The sequence below is a fragment of the Colius striatus genome, chromosome 2, assembly GCF_028858725.1.
Source record: "Colius striatus isolate bColStr4 chromosome 2, bColStr4.1.hap1, whole genome shotgun sequence".
In the NCBI taxonomy this organism is placed as follows: domain Eukaryota; kingdom Metazoa; phylum Chordata; class Aves; order Coliiformes; family Coliidae; genus Colius; species Colius striatus.
In genome coordinates, this window is record NC_084760.1 from 74,916,357 (window position 1) to 74,938,628 (window position 22,272).

The 22,272-nt window shown below is 43.3% G+C and overlaps 1 protein-coding gene and 1 long non-coding RNA gene across 4 annotated transcripts; one reads left to right on the forward strand and one right to left on the reverse strand.

Annotated features, from left to right (window-relative positions):
* The first annotated feature begins 14 nt into the window (after nt 1-14).
* Nucleotides 15-17,768, forward strand: LOC133624993 (CCAAT/enhancer-binding protein zeta-like). Of its 3 annotated transcripts, none has more exons than XM_061991122.1 (15): nt 15-464; nt 631-711; nt 2,277-2,386; nt 3,184-3,327; nt 4,166-4,308; nt 4,776-4,878; nt 6,013-6,081; nt 9,543-9,609; nt 10,730-10,830; nt 12,299-12,359; nt 14,316-14,518; nt 15,554-15,622; nt 16,099-16,160; nt 16,247-16,328; nt 17,090-17,768. In XM_061991122.1, exons 6-15 carry the CDS (start codon nt 4,824-4,826, stop codon nt 17,227-17,229), a joined length of 909 nt encoding a protein of 302 aa, XP_061847106.1. In that variant the 5' UTR covers nt 15-464; nt 631-711; nt 2,277-2,386; nt 3,184-3,327; nt 4,166-4,308; nt 4,776-4,823; the 3' UTR covers nt 17,230-17,768. The 3 variants fall into 3 exon arrangements, with proteins under 3 accessions (XP_061847106.1, XP_061847107.1, XP_061847108.1); XM_061991123.1 differs by having other exon boundaries at nt 631-699; XM_061991124.1 differs by lacking the exons at nt 2,277-2,386; nt 3,184-3,327.
* On the reverse strand, nt 16,969-17,694 carry LOC133624995 (uncharacterized). Its single transcript, XR_009818283.1, has 3 exons — nt 17,650-17,694; nt 17,307-17,390; nt 16,969-17,190 (listed from the first exon to the last, which is right to left on the reverse strand). It is a non-coding gene; the product is annotated as an uncharacterized LOC133624995 (long non-coding RNA).
* Nucleotides 17,769-22,272: the final 4,504 nt, after the last annotated feature.

The window sequence follows — 22,272 nt, forward strand, 5'->3', positions numbered from 1 at the left end:
CACAGGTCCTGCAAGGGAACTGGAAGGCGCGACTGGACCCCGCCAGTGGGGACGAGGGGCAAGGACGAGGCAGGCGGTGCCTCAGAGAACCTCAGCCGTATTTTTCCCGCCTCCAGCGGAGTTCAGCCGGTGACTCGTCCTCACGTAGGCGACGAGACGCAGCGAGGCCACCCAGAGTCCAGGACCCGGAGAACAAGAAGAAGAGGAGGAGCGTACCCAGATGCTGGTGCCGCCGCCTCCTCCTCCCCTGTCTCCATGGCAACCGCCCCGCCGGTCGATCCGCGGAGCGTCTCTCTCCTCTCCCCACAGCTCCGGCGGCGGCGCGTCCGTCCTCGGGCGCGGCAGAGGCCGAGGGGCCCGGCCGGGACACTGCCATGCTGCGGCACCTGTTGTTCAAGCTGCGCGCCACCGGGCCCGTGACAGTGGCCGAGTACATGCGGGAGGCGCTCACCAACCCCGGCCAGGTGCGGGCGCGGGCGGGGGCCGGCCCGCGGGCTCCCGGCCGCCGCGGCCTTCGGGCTGACGGTGCTGCGCCTGCAGCCCGTAGAGCCGCAGCCGGGGGGGAAGCGGCCCCCACTGCGCTGTTCACCGCGCTCCGGCGCCTCTCCCCTCTCCTCTCTCCCCTCGCAGGGTTACTACACGCGCTGCGGCGGCATCGGAGAAAGCGGCGATTTCGTCACCTCATCTGAAATAAGTCAGGTATTTGGAGAGGTAATGCACGGTTCCTTGTGTCTTAAGCATCTTCTGTTCTTCATCTCCGCGGGGCTGGCAGTGATTTCCCAGCCTGCGTTTGGGTATGTTACCGATGTCAGACTATTGATGAGACTTTGAAGTTCACAGAATCACAGAATGGTCGGGGGGGAAGGGACCTCTAAAGATCATCCAGTCCACCTAGATCAGATCACACAGGAACACGTCCAGGTGGATTTTGAAAACCTCCAGAGAAGGAGAATCCGCACTCCCTGGGCAGCCTGTGCCAGGGCTCCCTCATCTCAACAGTGAAATAGTTTTCCCTTATGTTTAGGTGAAACTTTTTGTGTTCCAGCTTCATCCCATTATCGCTTGTTCTCTTGCTAGGTACTATAGAAAAAAGGGATGTCCCAATCTCCTGACGTGTGCCATTTAGGTATTTGTAAATATTAATGAGATCCTCCAGCTGTCTTCTCCAGACTAAACAGCCCCAGTTCCCACAGTGTTTCCTTATAAGGAAGATGCTCCAGTCCTCTGATCATCTTGGTGGCCCTGCACTGGATTCTCACTAGAAGTTCCTTGTCCCCCTGGAGCTGGGGAGCCCAGAACTGGACACAGAGCTCCAGATGAGGCCTCACCAGGGCAGAGTAGAGAGAGAGGCCCCTTGACCTGCTGGCCACACAGCTATAGAAATGCTGTCTTGGAGGAGTCCAAGCTGGAATTAATGCTAATTATTTCACAACCACATTGACTAGCTTAACTCATTTGAACTCATAAAAACATTTTAATTTTCAACTGGAAGCTGCTTTGGAAGCTTTAATAATATAATGCATTATTTTTTACCTTCCTGCAGGTTACAGTTTTTACCTAGCACATGAGTTTTTTGATGCCCTGCCAATACATAAGTTTCGGGTATAGCAATATTTCTTTAATTGTAACCACCCACTTAAATACTTCTTCTCTTTGAGGAAGTATAGAATTGGAATGTCAAACTAGACACATGTAGTGTCTCTGGTAATAAACTGAATTGGGACAAATCAAGGTTAATTAATCTGATAACTGTAAAATCAGTAATTGTTCTTAAATAGTAAAACTTGTAGAAAGCTAAAGATTTCTTTCTGCTGAGATAAGTCTTGAGGGTTTTTTTTTTTATTTCTTATGCTACACTAATGAAGTTTTTTAATTTTCACATTATTTTATGTGCCACTACTGAGACATTCGGAAGGGGGTTTACTTGAATGGTAAGGGGAGTAGCAAAACAGAGGCTAGTTAGGATTCAAAAGAAACTTCCAACTCCCAATTTGACAATTGGTTTATGAAAATCATTGGTAATGTATTTTATTTTGATAAAGGTTGCACTGTCAAAAAAAAAAGGCAGCATTTTTCTTAACAGCATAATTCACTCCTTTTAAGTATCATTAAATCTGCATTTGTTGACTCTGTGATGAGTCTCTACACCACAACCTTCTTCCAAGGCAGTTAGCAATGACATAGGAAAAAATCATTGTTGTTAACAGCAAATAATCAAGCGACAGTTGTACCCAATCAGAGCGTAAAATAATGAGCACTTTGGGTTCACTCTCCAGAGAGCATGGGAAGGCTGGCAGTGTTGGTTGATACAGATCTGGAAGTTCCTGACCAGCTGCAGTTTGTCCTCTCACCATCCAGTACCCCTGCAACAGAAAACTTTATTCAGGTAAGGGGTTGTGCCTGCCAGAGTTTGTACTGCATCTTTACTGGCTCTTTCAAGGACATTTACTGCTTCTGGCTTTGACAGCAAGAGACAGGCTCTCTGTGTATTGATGAGTAAATACAGCTTACCATTTCTGTTCCATAAACTGTCAACAAGCATATCAGTTTGTGCACTGTGAAAATACAGCACAAAAATAAACCCATACGTCAAACTTGGCAAAATCAGAGCCTAAACCATCAAAACACTTCAGAGAGCAGCAAAATAAGATGGTGAAGTGATGAGGAGAGCTCTACATTGCACCATCACCTAAGGCAGGCTCTCAGCCTGCTGTGTAGCTGCTCACTGTGGCTGAGTTCTACTTCTATGCTGCACTGAGCTTTACTGGGAAGTGTCTATGGTCCTGAATTCCACTGGATTCTTACAAAAATGAAGTAGCTGAGGTTAAAACCAAACTACAGAGTTTCATGCAGAAAGTCCTTTTGGGAAGGGTGGACACAGAGAGGGCTGTTTTTACTCTTGTACCACAGCAATGCAGTTTCACCTGATGCAGCCATGCTCACGTGTTAGAAAAGTGTTCAGTTCTGTTGACTCTAGGTTATGGGAGAGGTGGCTGAAACCCAGCTATCCAAAACACTCATTGAAAATGAGGGTTAGCAAAAACGAGATCAAGCTTGAGGCAGACTGGCATGCACCCCTGGGCCTCGGCGCCCCAGTGAAGTGATGACTATCCCTAGACATCAGGTGTGAAGAACTCTGGGTCTGTATTTGTTTGCTAAGAGTACACTGATTTTTCACACTAGCCAGGAGAAAGGAGCGATCACATGGAGGTGTGTCCTGAGGCTGCGGTCACCATTCAGAGGCTTGCCTCTCGCATAGAGGAGGACGGCGGGGCCGCGCTCATTGCTGACTATGGGCACGATGGCACCAAAACTGACACTTTCCGGGTAAGTCATTTACCCTGAAATAGTAAGCCAAAGTACTTCTTTATCTTTTATTTGCTACTTGGATCATTAGGCTCTTGTAAGAGAAAGATCTTGAGTACTCTGCCCTGATGAGGCCTCATCTGGAGTCCTGTGTCCAGTTCTGGGCTCCTCAGCTCAAGAGGGACAGAGAACTTCTGGAAAGAGTCCAGTGCAGGACCACCAAGATCATCAGGGGACTGGAACATCTTTCATACAAGGAAAGGCTGCGGGAACTAGGGCTGCTTAGTCTAGAGAACAGGAGACTGAGGGGAGATCTTATTAAGATTCACAAATATCTAAATGACGGGTGTCAGGAGATTTGAATATCCCTTTTTTCTATAGTAGCTAGTAACAGGACAAGGGGTAATGGGATGAAGCTGGAACACAAAAAGTTCCACTTAAATATAAGAAAAAAACTATTTCACTGTAAGGGTGATGGAGCAGTGGAACAGGCTTCCCAGAGGAGTTATGGAGTCTCCTTCCTTGGAGGTCTTCAAGGCACGCCTGGACATGTTCCTGTGTGACCTGATCTAGGTGAACCAGCTTCTGCAGGGAGGTTGGACTAGATGATCTCTAAAGGTCCCTTCCAACCCCTACCATCGTGTGATCATAGACCCGAGTAATTGAGTTCTTATTGAATCAGTACCTGCAAGGGTTTCTGTCAGACAGAAAGGATAAATGTAGCAAGGGCTGAAATTACCTCAGCTTTCCAAAGTCTAACTTGCTGTTCTCACTCCTCACACACACAACAGCCTTTGCTAGCCCCAGCAAGGGTCACTCAAAGAGTACATCTATCATCTCTTCCCCTTTCCTTTTTCAGGCCTTCAGGAATCACAAACCTCATCATGTACTGAGAGCTCCAGATACAGGGGATCTGACTGCAGATGTTGATTTCAACTCTCTTAAAAGATGACAGAGGGAAGAACAGTGACGTTGGGCTGAGTATTTGGAATTGAAGTAGTGGTAGGAGTGTGGGTATTATATGGTTCTTGGAGCTTTTTTAGAGTTTTGGTGTTTTGTTTAATGAAGGGTTTTTATGTGGGGACCCCAGCTGTTGAAACAAGTTCTTTTCTAATACTATTGGATATCATGTCAAAATTACACAAGTCTACATTTAAAATATTTACTTTTGATTTGAATGTATGTTATTTAAATAGTGCTGGTGTTAACTGTGGTTAGCACAGTATACTGCAAGACAGTTCATTGCTGAAACAAACTGAAGGAAGTGTCTTTTAATTAAGAAAATACTGAAACTCCAAAAATAATAAACTGTACAGGAGTGTATTAACTGGTCAGGCTTATGTGATGAAGTATCTCCTTTTTAAAGTGTAGTTTACTGTCGTCCTTGGACTATTGGAGTCCTCTGTGTTTAGTTGCCATCTTTCTAAAATAAAGGCCTTCAAGATTTTTATTTTTTTATCTTCTCTCAGGGAAATCCCATTCAGTACTCTGGTGACCCTTTGCAGGATTTCACTTTAATGAGATTCTTGGATCGCTTTGTGTACAGAAATCCCAAACTCCATAAAGGCAAAGGTATGAACTTCTCTATATGTATTAACAGATGATCTTGATTACTGATGGTGACCACATCCTTTCTCTCAGATTGCCAAGTAACCTTTTGTGCTTGTGAAGTATTTGGGGTGCATGTGGTGCAACAGAGGAGTGGGTCTTCAGGACTGCAAAAGAGGTATCTGCAACTCAGAGCCACATGACAGTCACATACTGGTGCCTCTCATGTCCACAGTGCAGAAACTGCTAACCTAGTGGGAATAAGAAAAGTGATAGGGGAATGTAAAGACTGTCAAGTGGTTGAGGTTGGAAGGGACCTGTGGAGGTCACCTGCTTAAGCAGAGCCACCTAGAGCAGGCTGCCCAGATGGCATTTAACATGTACAAGAATAGAGACTCCACTTTCTGGGCAGCCTGTGCCAGCACACAGTCACCCTCACAGTGAAAGAGTGTTTCCTGACGCTCGTGGGGAACCTCCTGTGTTTTGGTTTGTGCCCATTGCCTCTGATCCTGTCATGTGCACCACTGAAAAGTGCCTGGCCCTGTCTTCTTTACACCCTCCTTTCAGATATTCATATACATTGATGAGATTCCCCCCGCCCTCTCTTCTCCAGACTGAAGACTCCCAGCTCTCAGATTTTTCTCACAAGAGAGATGCACCAGTCCCTCATCATCTCAGTGGCCTTTCACTGGACTGTCTTATAAGTCCATGTCTGCCTTGTACTGGGGAGCCCAGATCTGGACCCAGAACACCAGTGTGGCCTCACCAGTGCTGGGCAGAGGAAGGATCACCTCCCACCACTTGCTGGCAAAGCTCCTCCTCATGCAGCCCATGATTACCATCACTCTTCTTTACCTCAAGAGCACATTGCTGCTCACCTTCTTCTTGGTGTCCACCAGCACGCCCAGGGCCTTTCCTGCCAAGCTACTCTCCAGTTGGGCAGTCTCCACCATATATTGGTACAGTGGGTTGTCCCTCCCCAGGTGTAGGTTTTTCCACTTGCCCTTGTTGAACTGCATGAAGCTACTGGCAGTTCATTTCTCCAGCTTCTTGAGGTGCTTATGGATGGCAGCAAAACTTTCTGGCATGTCAGCCAATCCTTACAGTGTTGTATCAATAGTAATAAAGTAATTTGTTTCTGATTGTGCTCTGTTACAGAAAACACCAGCAGTGTGGTAATGCAGCCGAAGAAGAAGCAGTGTATGAAAGATACGCAGAATCTTGCAGGTAAGCCAGCCCCTTTTCAGTGACGGTTATGATGGCTAAAATGTTCTTGGCTGGTTGTTGCTGACATGTGCCATTTTGCACTGTTGATGCTCTTTCTGTTAGCAGTAAAAGGAAGTCTTGTCCATCAGGATTGAAGTGGTGGTGCCTGCCATTCAGGGTCAGGTCTGATTTTCTTGTAAGGGTACATGGAATCTCCACAGCTGAGACCTTGGATCCATTGAATCATTTTAAGAACAACTCACACAGAGAAAGTCAGTTAGCTCAGCTGTTAGCCTCCTGAGCTGTTAGCCTCCAAAAACACTTTGTCTTCTACTGTAGCACTCTGCTACACACCAAGTTTTGTTCAACACCTTTCCTGTCTCTACTTTTTCCTCCAAATTGTCAATTACTTTCTATTGTAGCAATTTCCTTTTCTTAGGCAGTGCATAATGATGATAATACCTTCTGTTTAGCCATCCCATTAAACATATAACAGTGTGTCGTGGTTTAGGCCCATCAGGGAACAAAGGCCACGATTAGCCTCAAGTACTGAAGAGGCTGAGAATTGCTCAAGGGCAGGTTAATTGCCGCTTAAGGTTCAGGACAAAACAGACCAGGCTACTCGGTTTGGGGAAGAAAAAACAGAAAATAATTTAATGCAACATCAACTAAAACATACCCACAAAAACCCAAAACATAACCAAAACGAAACAACACAGAGGAATACGTCAATGAAGAGTCCAACCAGCCTTTTTAAGAACACCTTCCCGCCACACCTCCCCTCTTCCCGGGCTCAGAGCCCTGATCCCGGGGTTTTTACCTTGCGCCCCCCTGAACGGTTGGGGGGGGCAGGCAGTGGAGGTCTCAGTCAGTCTGCTCCCAATAGCTTCTGCTGTCTGTCCCTCCTCAGGACGGGTGAACTCCACACCAGTCCTCCCTGCGAGTCCGTGGGGTAACTCACACGCATGGCAGCCCTGCACGGGCTGCTCCGACGTGCACCCATTCCAAAGGCTGCAGCTCCTCTCTGCCTCTCGTGTGGGGCTGCTCTGCGGCGTGCAGGCTCTCCGACACGGCCTGGGCCATGGCTGTCTCCCCACACAGTCCCTCGCCCGTCCGGGCTCACTCACATGGAGCTGCTGGTGGCTCTCAGTCCTGCCACGGATCTCCACAGGTTTCAGGGGCACAGCTTGCATTCTCGCCACGGCTTGCAGAAGAGTCTCCGGTCTACTGCTCCTCCTTCCTTCCTCCTCTGGCTGAAGGGTCCGCGTGGTCGCCTCCATCTTGTATCCCTCTTACACCTCCTGACCCGCATTCCAAATTCCCGTCCCCTAAATAGTGATCGCAGAGGCGCCAGATTGGCCCAGGCGGGCCGGAGGTGGGTGTGAACCCAGGAGCCGGGGGAGGGTCCGCAAACTCTTTACCGGGTCTTCACTGCAACCCGCTCCCCCTGTTACTAAGCCAAAAGCTGCTCCTTGCTAAACCAGAACACAGTGAAGGACAGTGATACTGAAAACTGCACACCTTGTTTTCTGTGCTCTTTTTGCTGTGACCCACATATGCTTCCCATACCTTCTCTTATACTTAACTATCTTTTTTCTGCTTTCCCCCAAAAGAAAACACACCCCCTAGGTAAAGAGTAAATTTGCAGTCTTGCCTAAAAAGTTTAGAACGTTTTTACAAATTCGGTTGTAGCTGATAATGGTGATCCCTTAGGGGGAAAAAGATAATAAAAGCCCTAGAATTTATTCCATCTAATGATATTTGTAGTTAGAAGAGAAATCTGTTAGGGTACTAACCTCAGGGGACATGGATTTGTAAAATACTAACGAAATTTTCTACTCACAAACATGCCATTCTTGTGTCTCGTATCCTAGTTTTATGAATAATGTGTTTTAAAATTTTTAGAAGTATCTAAAATTATATTAAAAATATTTAAAACGTAGGTTAGTGGTTGGACTCTATGATCTTAAAGATCTTTTCCAACCAACCATTTCTGTGATTCTATGCTGTATAGTGCTACTGTGCAGTTAATGCTTTTGTTTCCAAGTTATCATACAATCACTTGTGTTCTGTTTATTATGATTGAAAAATGACTTTAAATCTCATAAAATTGATTTATATAATGATTTAAATTATGTAGATTACATCATACATTGCCACAGTTGCAGCTACTGTTAAGGATTAGTGTAAGGTATCTTTGGCACTGGTATTTTGCAAAGAGTCTTCCTGCTTCCAGAAAGAGACTGTCTTGTGTCTAGTCACGCAGTTTCCAAAGACTAAGAACAGTATTTGGTGGTAAGAAAAACAATTAAAAAACAGAGTAAACTGTCAGTAAGACCTGTTGCTGGAGTACAGAAAAGGTACTATCTTCTATGGTGCAATCTCTGTAACCTGCTCAGGGATGTGTTTTGCTCCAACTTTGGGTCTGTTGTGTTGCACAGAGGTTTTAGTTACATGGATTAGCTGATGTACTTTTACTGATACATGGTCTATAGCTATTATCGCTTAAGGTAAGAATTGTTACCTCAAATGCATTCCTTAGTTTATTCTAAATTGGAGGAGCAGACCAAGTATTTGGATTTGAGGAATCTGAGTGTCCTACAAATGAAATGTCTGTTAGAAAAATATTATATATTCATATGGATACGAAATTCTGCATGTGGTGTACGTCATTGCTCTGCCGAGGCTTAGAAAACTGAGATTGCAAATCCTCTGGTACCTTCTACCATTCATTTGAAGAGTTCTTCTGTGAGTATGCTGACCTGGTTTCAGAAACTTGGACCCTTGTCACTTATAAAATATTGTAATTTGTGCCCACTAGATAATAAAAGCCCTATTGGTTTACTTCAGAGTTGGAGGAGAGAAGGGAAATGTATGAGGGTAAAAAGCTTCTCCTGGGGAGAACCTGATCAATACTCAAGTCAGTCTGCTGTTGCAATGTCATGTTTTGTCTCAGTTCCTCAGAAGTGGAGTCAGGGTGAGGCTTGACCCATTCTTTAATGTGCTCAGTTGGTGTGTGGGCCTGGCTTGCAGCGGCTGAGAGCATTCCTTCTGGCAGGAGTGCTGGGCAGAAGCACTTCCAGTGTTTCAGCACATAACAAATTTACCTAACTTGTTGGGGCTTGGACTAGATGATCTCTTAGAGGTCCCTTCCTACTCTTGATAATCATGTTATCTTAACCTTTTTTTTTTTTTTTTAATGCATTCCTATTGCAGGTGATTGCAAAAGCTCCCTTGATGATATATTGATTAGAACCTGGATAGGGCTGTACCTCCTGTATTTTCCTGTAAGATCCACTCATATTTAAGTATCAGTATGATTAGTATCAGAGAACTGTTGGGTTGAAGAGGTTTTGAGATGAGCTCCACATTATTTACTGGATGACACACTGATTGTCTGCCTGTGTATGCTGTTTAATCTTTTAAAAAAATAACAGTCATTTCAACTTGAGGTAAAACCAGTTCTTTTCTTGTTTTTGCAGTCAACAGTAAGGAATTTCGTGCCAAAGATGAAAGCAAAATCCCAGTGGATGAAGTGTTTTTTCACAGGTAATGAAACACTTGTGAACATTAAGTGTTGTTTTTTTAATGCACTACCATCAGGGCCCATTACATTTCACACATATTCACAAGTATTTCAAGTGTTAACAAAATTTGGTTAATTTGAATGACTTGTGGTGATAGTACTTTCATTAGAACATCATTTCAACGTTCACCAAAAGTGCTTAGAAAAGAACGTCCCTTATGAACATGGTTAATCAAGTGCTTGTAGTCCACAATTAAGTAATAAAGAGGCCTGAAACAATGGGTAATGATAAATGTCTTGTAGGTCCTATGCATTACAGATGTATTTTAAAAACCCCAAATAATACCTTGTTTATGTTACTAGCATCAAAACTTACTAGAATGGAGTCACACAGAAGTTGTCAGTGGAGCTAATTTAATGTTTGTTTTTTATTATTCATAGTTCTTTCTGAGTGGCTTTCTTTTCAGTTTATGATATAAAAATGCAGCTGTAACACTAAAATTGAAGTGACATTTGGCAAATATTTGTTCTTACTAGATCAAAGTACTGGCTACCTGTGAGCGTCTCCTTAGGAAATGAGTGTTTGAGTTAACTTTATTTTGCTTAATTCACTTTGTGGTTTGTGGGGGTTTTTTGTATGTAATATATTCATAGCTGTAGGATTTTTTAAAATGTTTTGAAGTATCAAGTTAATGGAACTTACTAATTTTAATTAATCATTATTAAAGTATTAATGAATATAATATAGATAAATGAAATAGTGGTATTAATTTTGAGATTAAAGAAAAGCAGCTTAAAAACGTGCTCTTGCACATGCCTGGAATTGCCTTCAGTATTTGGTGGTCCTTTTAACATGAAGTGAAGGAGGCAAAGTGGTATAAAATGACTGACAGAAGGTAAAACTAAGTACACAAAAGAAGAGTGCTACAGGGGAAAACTTAACAGAATTGGTGAATCTCCTTTATGTATCTATTTTTCCCCCGATTAGATTCAAGTTGAAATGGATCCTTTCTCCCTTATCAGTATAAGGCAGATTTTCATTACTTTCTTGTGCCCTCTTATAAATTCACTATGTTCAAAATAACTTCTGTCATAAGGATCATCACGTGTAGTTTTGTGTTTGAGAGCAATATGTTATTTCAGATTTTATTCGAAGTTTGATAAGAGGAAAGAGAAACAAAAGCGTCAGGATGATGAAGAAAGTGTGGAAGACGTAGATGATGATGAATTTGAAAGAGCATTGGGTAAGGTGATGTTTTTCTGTGAAGTAATTATCCCAATATTTCCTGCTGTTGCAAATTACTAATTTATTCTTTATAGTGTATATTGAATAAAAGAACCAGATACAGGAATATAGAACTTAAAAAAAAAAAAAGCTTTCCAGTTCTCATTTTATGGTACTGCAGCCATCAGGGCATACTACCTCACATAAGCCAACTGTATGGCCATCTTGTAAAAGAGGTCTTGCTCTCACTACTCCAGTGGCATTTGGCTTGTTTAAGATGTTGGCAAGTGCCTGATTTTGAACATTGGCCCATGAGTGGCAGTTGGTGACTTTTCCCGATGTAGTCTGAAAGTTAAGGAACTTTTTCCAACAGCATGTAACATTTGCTCCTCTTCTTTCTTTACTGCTTGGCCTTTTTCAGTCTTCTTTACAGTCTTCTCTCATTGTTCTTGAAGTCTTTCATGAGATTATTTGCTCAGTTAGATCCTGGGCAAGCTTCTGTGGTAGTCTTAGCTCCTCCTGTAGCATGTACTTTGCTTTAGAATTAGCCTATGACTTATTCCAGAATCTCAATTTGTTAGTGTGCCATAAAGTGTCTGTTGTTTTATGATTTCATGCTTTACTTACACAGTAATATATGTATTTGGAAAAAAAAAAAAATCCAGTTAGCTCTCCACAGCTGTTTTTTTGTACAGTGCGTATTCAAATCTCCTAGAGCAGGATTCTTCCTTAGAGAGGCAATTCATATGGCCTTAGTTATGACAAGATTCCGTTACTGATTGTGTGTGTTGTTTTATTGGTAGCATCTCTTAATCAGCTGACTGTCTCCGAGAATTTGCTTCATAAATTCAGAGACTTAAATTAAGGACCCTCTAATGTTAGTGTTTATTCTTTGAAACAGAACAGCTGTAATTTTTCAGATTTTGATTTTCCTACTAATTCATGTAGCATTTTGTTCCTTAATGAATCTTAGGATAGGACCTTTCAGCCTCCAATCTGCTTGCATTTCTGTCAAAACTTCTAGTGAATACTGAAATCTGAAACTTCACATACAAACTAGCTGGCAGGACGTTTGCTTGGGGTATCTTTGTTGAGTCTTTGTTCTCTCTGAGTTGGAGCAGGTGGTTGAGACCTGTGACACCTCACCTGCTGACTGAGTTTGAACCACTGGGCAATTATGTGTCTGTATGCTTCCCACATCATCTCCTCCTGGCCAGAAATTACATCCTGAATAAAAGAAAATGTTCATTATTTTTCAAAGAAATATTTTTTTTTTCCCAGAAGAAAGTCCAGTTAGCTTTAGGTAACTGTTCTATGGAGCATTTTTCTATGGGATTATGAACCCTTTGGGATCAGAGCCCTTTGTTACTGATGCAGGTCATATAAACTGTTCAGGAAGATGATACTTAACAATAATATATTTTACAATGACTTAATATTTCTTTGTGTGACTTTATTTTCTAGTAATAAACATTTCTCCCCTCTAGATACATTCGAAGCTGCTGAAAATGCCATTGATGCTGGCCAGGATGACCTGGATTTCGCTAGGTAGGACTTCAAAATTAGTTCTTATATCTCTTGTTTTAATACCTATAGAGAGTTTTACTCTGCAAAATTGGATAGAAGTTTTCAAAGACTTAAAATATCACATTGCCAAAAAGGCAATAGCAGCTGAACGTTGGGTAATGCTGCTTTGCTGCGTGTCCCATAATGGAGCATCATGATCGTGTGGTGCTTACAGTCTGCTGGCTTGACATGTGAGGCCTGTAGTATTTTATTTATACAGTGTAGTGACCCAGTAAACAAGGTGAAACCTTACTTGTTTGTCACTGTCTTGGATTTCTTACTTGAGAGTTATCCAGTACATAAGTAAGTGGAATGAGGCATAATGGTGTTACTGCTGTAAGGACCGGTTGTAACTGGGCCAACTGCAGTAAATGAACTATGAAAACTGAAGAGTTCAGTCCTCAGGAAGTCAGGTTGGAAAAGACCTTTAAAGAGTGTACCCTCAGCAGGTTTGCTGATGACACCAAACTGGGAGGACTGGCTGATTCCCCAGAAGGCTGTGCTGCCATTCAGCAGGATCTCGACCGGCTTGACAGTTGGGCAGAGAGGAACCTCATGAGGTTCAACAAGGACAAGTGCAGAGTCCTGCACCTGGGAAGGAACAACCCCACGCACCAGTACAGGCTGGGGGTCGAACTGCTGAAGAGCAGCTCTGCAGAGAGAGACCTGGGAGTCCTGATTGATAATAAGCTAAACATGAGCCAGCAATGTGGCCCCCGTGGCCAAGAAGGCCAATGGCATCCTGGGATGCATCAAGAAGAGTGTGGCCAGCAGGTCAAGGGAGGTTCTGCTCCCCCTCTACTCTGCCCTGACGAGGCCTCATCTGGAGTCCTGTGTCCAGTTCTGGGCTCCTCAGCTCAAGAGGGACAGAGAACTTCTGGAGAGAGTCCAGTGCAGGGCCACCAAGATCATCAGGGGACTGGAACATCTTTCATACGAGGAAAGGCTGCGGGAACTGTGGCTGTTTAGTCTAGAGAAGAGGAGACTGAGGGGAGATTTTATTAACGTTTACAAATATCTAAATGACGGGTGTCAGGAGATTTGAATATCCCTTTTTTCTATAGGGCAAGGGGTAATGGGATGAAGCTGGAACACAAAAAGTTCCACTTAAACATAAGAAAAAACTATTTCACTGTGAGGGTGACGGAGCAGTGGCACAGGCTGCCCAGAAGGGTTGTGGAGTCTCCTTCCTTGGAGGTCTTCAGGACGCACCTGGACATGTTCCTATGTGACCTGATCTAGGTGAACCAGCTTCCGCAGGGGGGTTGGACTAGATGATCTCTAAAGGTCCCTTCCAACCCCTACCATTCTATGATTCTATGATTATGGATTCCAACTGTAAATGATTAAATAGCCTGTTTTACTTAAGTATCTGCAATACAGTTTTCAAATCGGCACAGAAACTTTTTTTTCTTGAGGTGAAAGGAGAATTAAAGTTTAAATTTCCAGTGAAACCTGAAGGTATTTTGTGATCCAGACTGGTGTGAGTAAAAAAATAGCAAAGAGAAAGACAAAAAAAACAAGGAACCATCTAGTACATGAAAAATCATGTTTCCTTAAGAAAAAAAGAAGTTGTATTTCTTCATTTACTGGAGTTGCTGGTGATACCAGCAGTTTGTGTGTGTTGTGCAAAAGACTTTCTGAAAGGGAGCAAAGGTGCATAGGAGATAAAATACTGAAGCTGACATTGCTGTTAATTTCAGAATAGGATTCTCTGCAGAACTTCTTCATATGATTGAATTCTGTAATACAGTTCCCTATGCTGAAGTTGAAAACATACTTGAGTGCATGGGTCTCAGCCTACATTTACAGCAGTCTGCAGCGACGCTGAACATTTCTAACATTAGTTTTTGCTGGTAGATGATGATCTGGACACAAACAATATTTTGCCAGATGAAGTACTAAGCTTGTTACGTGGGTTTTTTGGCTTTTTTTTAGTAATATAAAAAAGAAAAACAAAGGTGGGAAGAAAGGCCAAAGAAGTGAGGAATCTGGTGCTGACTGGGAAGATTCTGATGATGAATTCAGTGATCTGGATGATGAGGAAGTCTCCTTAGGAAGCATGGAGGAAGACTTTGAAGAGGATATAGATGAAGAGGGAGATGTGTTTATGGATATGTCTGATGATGACAACAGCCTAGGTAAAGTACCATTTATTGTTAAAAAAAAGCAAGAAGAAAAAGCTTTAAAAATAGGTTATCTAATATGTAATAACATATATCAATTCACATTTGGTTACCTAGGTGGGAGGTTTGACTTTTAATTAAAGAAGTGAGAAAAGTGCTTCTCTGGACAATGAAGTCTCAAGAGAAACATTGCTGGTACAGAGCGGGAATTAAGCATCTGGGTATAAACACTTGCAAACCAGACACGTTTCTTTCATTCCGAAAGCATTGGCAATAAGAAAAGCAGCTTTGTACACAAATAATCGGCTACAGTAGGCAGAAATATTAAAAGATCTCAAAGAGAAAATTTTTAAAAGGCAATCTGGTACTTGATCATATTTTTATTTCTTTAGACCTAGTTATAATATTTTTGCATGATTCTTATGCGTGAGGTAACTTTTATTGAAATTGCTGTCTTTTAAGTAACAGCTTACTCTTCTAATACACCTATGCACCCAAATTTTTATTACTGCTGTAACAGTAATTGATTGGTGCACCTGCATGGTTTTACCTTCTCAACTGAAAAGCACAGTTTACACAGTATGTGGCTGGAAAAGCACAGATTAATAAAGTACTTCAACAAATCAGGTCACAGGAAGAATACTGAAGGTAGAGGAGGTAAACTGTTCATACAGCTATTGATGCATTCATCTTTCATGGAATTATTATTTCACCACATTTAGCAAGCAGGTATTCAAGTTTTACATTACACCTGCTTTTAGCCTTCATATATTTTTTTTCTGTATCTCGGTATCATGTTTCATTCCTTTTTGGGTGGGGGGGTGGGGAAAGCACAAAGAATGGCACACCACTGACCAATTTTTCAATTGTCTCAGCTGGAGAAATCCCAGATTGGGTTGTGTGCTGTGTTTTAGACATTTTTTAAAGACAAGACTTGGACGATGATGACAAATATGCCTAAAAAGAAATTTGAGTGTCTGCTGCGCTTTAATAAATGTAGGTGGTGTGACAATGAGGGATTGATGTATCTTTTTTGTTTTTTCCTGTCAGACGTAAACAGTGACAAGCTTGTCAGTAAAAAGGGCAAGAAAGACATGAATTTTGTGGGATCACTTGCAGGTAAGGAAACAGTGCTGTGATTTTCACCTGAAAAGGCTTAATGCAAATAGAGAGTCTGAAAAACTTGGGAATCAGAGGGTTTTAGTGCAGTAGATTATCTAAACTTTCAGATCTAGGTTTGTATCTAGGTTTGTGGAAATGGAAGGGAGGTTGAATTGGGCCACACTGTTTGTTTGGAGGACAGAGTGATGAACTGCTGTTGAAGGACTGGGAGTGAAAGGAGGAACTTTTGAAGGAGGGATGGAGTAGTACTGGCAGTTTGTGCCTCTACTACAAATACCTGATGCAGAGATTTGTGTTTAGTTCTTGGTTGGAACTTTTTATTTCCCTTTATTTTTTAGGAGAGGTAGAGAATAAGGTTTCTAACACAGCTATTTTAGATGGTCTTATTAAATAAGTAATAAAACCCTGCTTTGTTTTAGTGTCTTTCTGAACTTGAAATTGTGTCTCATATGAATGATACTTTTTGTTTGAAGGATCCAAACAAGGAAAGAAGAGAAAACTCAAGGATGCCTGTATACTGGCATCTGCAGAAGAGGTGAGTTTGATCAGTGGTTAGCAAAAAGTGATCAAGCATTTTACCTGTTTCTTTGTAATCAAGTACTAAAATTTGTCTCTTTAAAGTTTGGCTACCTGCTGGATGAAAATGCTGGGTCTAAGTTTGACAATATCAGCCTGAACGCCATGGCCAACCGAGATAATGCAAGTAAGTACAATGCTACAGAGCACAGATAGTTGTAATGCTGGTTCTTTCTCTTCAGATCGTTTCCCTAAAAAGATGTACCTTAACTGAAATACACACACAGTGTCACACAGTAGGTGACAGTAGCTCGATGTCAATAAGACAACCTTCTTAGTTACAAGAGATGCCTGGTGCTAGTATTAACTGTGACTCCCGTTGGGAACAAGCCTTCAGGAAAGAGAAAGAAGCGATCATGTGGCCTTTTCACACTGTGAGGACAGGCAGTTTGCTGTTTGTTAAGGGCTCATCTGAATTTTTTTCTGATAGAGCATCCTGGATTCTTGTGAAGCGAAGGCGTATGGCATGGTTGTCTTTACCTACTGGAGTATTTCCTTGCAGTGTCAGTGGAACAAATGGAGTTTCCCAGAAATGATTACAGTGTGTATATACTGATTGAATAATGATTCCTTTGTAGAGCTTTTTACAAGGCTTCCTGGTGTCACCTGAAAAATATTAACATGAGCATTCGAACACTGTGTGCTCCTATCACAAGCTTGTCTAGCGTTAGTAAAACACAAAGCAATGGCAATAGTGGTCTTAAACTCCTTGGGAAATGCAAAAAAACCAAAACTTTCTTTGGTGTCAAAAAAAAAATCATCAGCTTGCGTTTTATTAACGTTTATAAATACAACAGCCAGGTTTTAACTTTTACATGATTCATCTGTGTTCCACATCACGGTCAGAGGTATCTGTCAGCTCCTCAGGTCTCACCTCTCCTCTTACAGATGCCAAACAGATCCAGTGGGAAATAGAACGTGACAAATGGCTTCACAACAGAGATGTGAAAAGCATCATCAAGAAGAAGAAACAGTTCAGGCACAGAGGGCTGAAAAACAAGTACAAAGGCAAGAAATCAAAAAGATGAGCTGGACATTTTAGTGTGGACATTTTTACAACAATGATTCTAAAATATTTTTTTTATTGAACACACATCTTTCTTACTTCAGTTCTTGCTGCTTAACCATGTCATTTGGTCCTTCTCCCTTATGCCATGAATGCCAGACCACTCATTGGATTTGTAATACGCTGAAAAACAGGAAAATCCACGTCAGCTTTAAGTTAGACATGCCTGAAGTCGAGCCATTTTGTGGCTCATTTTGTTGGATGCATAGTCCTGCAGTTCTGAGGACTCTATCCAATGGTCTGACCCTCCAGCCACACCTGTGCATAACAATAAACACTTCTGTGGTGTCTCCTGGGCTAAGTTTTAAGCAATAATGAAACCGGTTTTATAATAAAATGCAAAATTCACCCATTCTTCTGAAGCCAACTACTACAAACCTACCTTCAAGGATTGATGGAAACCTCTTCTGCATTGCATAGCTGAAGTCTGAGAAGAAACAGAAATCACAGTTACTTTACTCAACATATTTTAAGACATAATTAAATGAACTATTTTTCTGACTCGATTAGTTTTACCTAAATTTGTCTGAGCTCCTCAATTACAAACACCATTAAATAATGTGACCTGAATTTACTTTCTTGGCAATTGTATCGGAGACTATTCTGGTCACTTGTGTGGCCCTGTCCTCCCAGTGTTTTCTGGGCCTCCTCACAATTTTGACAACCAAGCTCCAGATTCACAGGGAGCTGACTACCGCGCATAGGTGGACATACAAATGAAAACTGGGAAAACTGTTTTGTTTCCTTACGCAGCTTTAGGTGTTCACTGAATACATCTGTAGGCTGCTCTGGCAACCCAGTAGGAAATCATGCAATGGTAGCTTTATGACATTTTAGTGATTTACAGGAGCTCCTCAAAGGACCTTACCAGTGCTAGTACTAGCACAAGGAAAGCTGTAAGAGTCTCATTCTGAGCACCCTGAGCTGTTAGATGAGCTCACTGTACTTTACAGCACTACACAAGCTACAGCTTAAGAAAATCTTCAGCAAAGGCATGTGAGAACTAGTTCCTAGAACAGACATGGGGAAGAAATGAGAAGCCATCAATGCTCAGCACCAAGTTACTACACTAGGCCGATACCTCTATTCTCTACATTTGGGTTATGTATTTTTTAATAAAAATGCAATAGAAGATAGCTTAAGCATAACAAGCCTGCCAGCATCTGAATCTGGAATAAGAAATGCAAACTGATGTGGTGTAGGTGAAGTTCATCTTGAGCTTGGTGTAAGACCACCCTGCTGCTGAAACAGGCCCCTGTGCATGGAGCTGCCTTGGGCCTGTCCCTGTCCCCATGGATGGCAGGACTGGCTGCCTTCTGCAGGCCACAGCTCTGTCACAGTAGCACTGCACCCTGCAGAGCCCTATGAGCATGAAAGGGCAGTGCTGCACAGGGCAAATCTTGCAGCAACTGAGCTGGCGCTTGGCTTGTTCTTATGTTACCTAGGCACTGAGGTGTAAGTGAGAGGCCCGAGGGACTGGAACTAAATACCACTGTCAGACTGATGCTGGCTGCCTCCTGCTAGATGGGTCTGTCGTCTACCTGCAAAATGTCAACGTTTGACCTAAACAGGACCCAGGGCATCCGTTCAAGGGCTGAACACGAGAGAGGCCTGAAGCAGGATTGCGACAAGGTATATTTGTACTGCCTGGGGTAATTGACGCGGACTTTGAAGGAGTCAGAATCTGAATCGCGCAGACCCTATGTCCACCTGTGTCAATTAAAAAAGGGTCTAAAATTGCTCAGCTTATACCATTTAGATCTATGGTGCCAAATAAAGGAGAGAAACATAGAGGGAATGGAGGTTTTGGATCCACAGGTGATCCTAGGATCCTATTTGCAATGGATATTCGTAAATCAAAGCGTGAAGATCTGGTCTTACTAACCGGTCCAGATCATCAGCAGTTAAAAATACAAATGATTTTGGACACTGGGGCAGATGTTACTATTGTAGCAAAGTCTCTTTGGCCTGTGACATGGCCCTTGGAGAATAAGGGTGGAGGAATTTTTGGAGTTGGAGGTATCCAATCAACTCAAATCAGTACATCGGTTATTAGCTTCACAATGTCAGATGGTTCAGAGCCCACCATGTGTTTTGAATGTTAACGTTGCCCTAGTTGGCTGGGATATACTGAGCCAACTAGGAATGAGACTGACTAACCAGCATTTTTAGTTGCGACCACTGGGGGACAGCCAATACTTAAACTTCGATGGGAAACTGACACTCCTGTTTGGATTGATCAGTGGTCGCTAACATCTGAAAAGCTGTCCACAATTCACAGTTTAGTAGAAGAGCAATTAGAGAGGGGACATACTGTTCCATCTACAAGTCCTTGGAATACGCCTATTTTTACTATTCGTAAGAAAAGTGGAAAATGGCGTTTGCTTCATGGTTTAAGAGCCATTAATGCTGTAATGAAAGACATGGGAGCCTTACAACCAGGGTTACCCTCACCAGTTATGCTACCTGAACTTCTTGATAATTGATTTAAAGGATTGCTTTTTTACCATTCCTTTGCATCCTTGATGGCCGTGAAAAATTTGCCTTTACAGTGCCGTCTGTGAACAAAGCAGGAGCCAGCAAGATGTTATCATTGGGAAGTGCTTCCCCAAGGGATGAAAAACTTGCCAACCATTTGCCAAATCTGTCATCTACCTGTGAAATGTCAACATTTGACCTAGACAGGAGCCAGGGGCTGAACACCAGAGGCCTGAAGCAGCACTGATCAGTTCCTGCCTCCTTTGCAGCCAGCCTCTTTTTCTAGTCCCTGTTGGAGCCGATGCTGTCCCAAGGTGCGGCTTTGTTGCTGGTGGTTAACACGCTGCCTTCCACAAGTTCCGCCACGGCTTGGACTTTGTAAAACTAAAATCACAGCTTGTTCTGTAAGGGCTGCCCACGGGGAGCCTCCCAACAAGTGGTGGCTGCACACCCACACGGCCACAGGCCCAACGCCTCAACCCAACACGACAGCTTTTCTGGACGAGCCCGCAGCTGGCCTTTTCTACATGTGTATCCCAATATTTGAATGTCCCGCCCCCCATTGCTCTCAGTGTGGTCTTCAATAGTCCATTGTGTCGTTCAATTTTTTCCCGAGGCTGGTGCATGATAGGTGATGAGATAAACCCATTCAGTGGGGTGCTCTTTGGCCCAGGCATCTACGAGGTTGTTTTGGAAGTGCGTCCCATTGTCTGATTCAATTAATTCTGGAGTGCCATGTTGCTAGAGGATTTCCTTTTCAAGGCCCTGGATGGTGTTCCAGGCGGTGGCATGAGGCACAGGATATGTTTCCAACCAGCCGGTGGTCGTCTCCACCATTGTGAGCACATGGCATTTGCCTTGGCAAGTCTGTGGCAGAGTAATGTAGGCAATCTGCCAGGCCTCTCCGTATTTATATTTCTGCCATCGCCCTTCATACCACGTGGGCTTCCACCGTTTGGCTTGTTTGGTTGTAGCACATCTCACACTCATGGACAAGCTGTGCAATGGTGTCCAAGGTTAAATCCACTCCTCAGTCACGAGCCCATTTATAGGTGGCATCTCTTCCTTGATGACCTGAGGTGTCATGGGCCCACTGAGCTAAAAATGACTCCCTGCTGTGTTACCAATCCAAGTCTACCTGAGCTACTCCAATCTTTGCAGCCTTGTCCACTTGCCGGTTATGCAGATGTTCTTCTGTGGCCCTGTTCTTAGGTATGTGGGCATTTACATGGCACACCGTCACAACTAGTTTCTCCAGCTGAGCAGTGATGTCTTGCCATACTGGGGCAGCCCAGACGGGTTTGCCCCGTTGTTGCCAGTTGTTTTCCCTCCATTGCTGTAACCACCCCCGCAGAGCGTTTGCCACCATCCATGAGTCAGTGTAGAGATAAAGCCTTGGCCATTTTTCTCGTTCAGCAATGTCTAAAGCCAACTGGATGGCTTTTACCTCTTCAAACTGGCTCGATTCACCCTCTCCTTCTGCAGCTTCTGAGATTTTGCATACAGGACTCCACACAGCTGCCTTCCATCTCCAGTGCTTCCCCACAAGACGACAGGACCCATCAGTGAATAGGGCATCTTATCTTCTGGAAGTTCCTCATATGATGGGGCCTCTTCAGCACATGACACTTCCTTTTCTGGTGATATTTCACTGTCTTCACACTCTGGCCAGTTTGTGATCAATTCTGGAATTCCAGGGCGGCTAGAATTTCCTACGCGAGCTCATTGTGTGATCATTGCGATCCACCTACTCCGTGTAGTGTCAGTTGCATGATATGTGGAGGAGGCCCTCCCTTTGAACATCCAGCCTAGCACTGGCAGTCGAGGTGCTAGGAGAAGTTGTGTTTCCATGCCAATCGCTTCTGACACAGCTTTATATGCTGCCAGTATCTCCTTCTCAGTTGGAGTGTATCGGACCTCGGATCCTCTGTATCCCCGACTCCATAACCCAAGCGGTCGGCCTCGAGTCTCCTCAGGTGCTCTCTGCCAAAGACTCCAAGAAGAGCACATTTTTAACATCTGGTCCTGTCTGGACTGGCCCAAGTGGCATCGCATGAACAGTCTCCTGTTTATTTTGTTCAAAACTTTCTTCCATGTCACATGGTAGAGAGGGCTCACAATCATACTGTAATTTTGAATGTGCATTCTCCAAAACCCCACAACACCTAGGAAAGCTTGTGTTTCCTTTTGGCTAGCTGGGGGAGACATGACTGCAATTTTGTTGGTCACATCTATTGGGATATGGCAACGTCCATTCTGCCACTTTATTCCTAAAAACTGGATCTCCTGCGCAGGCCCTCTGACCTTACTTCATTTAATGTCAAAACCAGCCTTCAGAAGAATTTGAGTTATCTTCTTCCCTTTCTCAAGAACTTCCTCTGTTGAGTTGCCCCACACAACAATGTCCTCAATGTATTGCAGGTGTTCTGGGGCCTCGCCCTTCTCCAGTGTGGCCTGGATCAGTCCATGGCAGATAGTGGGGCTGTGTTTCCACCCCTGCGGCAGTCGATTCCAGGTATACTGAACC

What these genes read in the sequence shown, in the direction of transcription:
- LOC133624993 (XM_061991122.1), top strand. Translation starts at nt 4,824, where the DNA reads ATGAGATTCTTGGATCGCTTTGTGTACAGAAATCCCAAACTCCATAAA. An exon ending in CAAACTCCATAAAGGCAAAG is followed by an intron (nt 4,879 to 6,012) that starts GTATGAACTTCT and finishes GCTCTGTTACAG; the next exon opens with AAAACACCAGCAGTGTGGTA. An exon ending in TGATGATGACAACAGCCTAG is followed by an intron (nt 14,519 to 15,553) that starts GTAAAGTACCAT and finishes TTTTCCTGTCAG; the next exon opens with ACGTAAACAGTGACAAGCTT.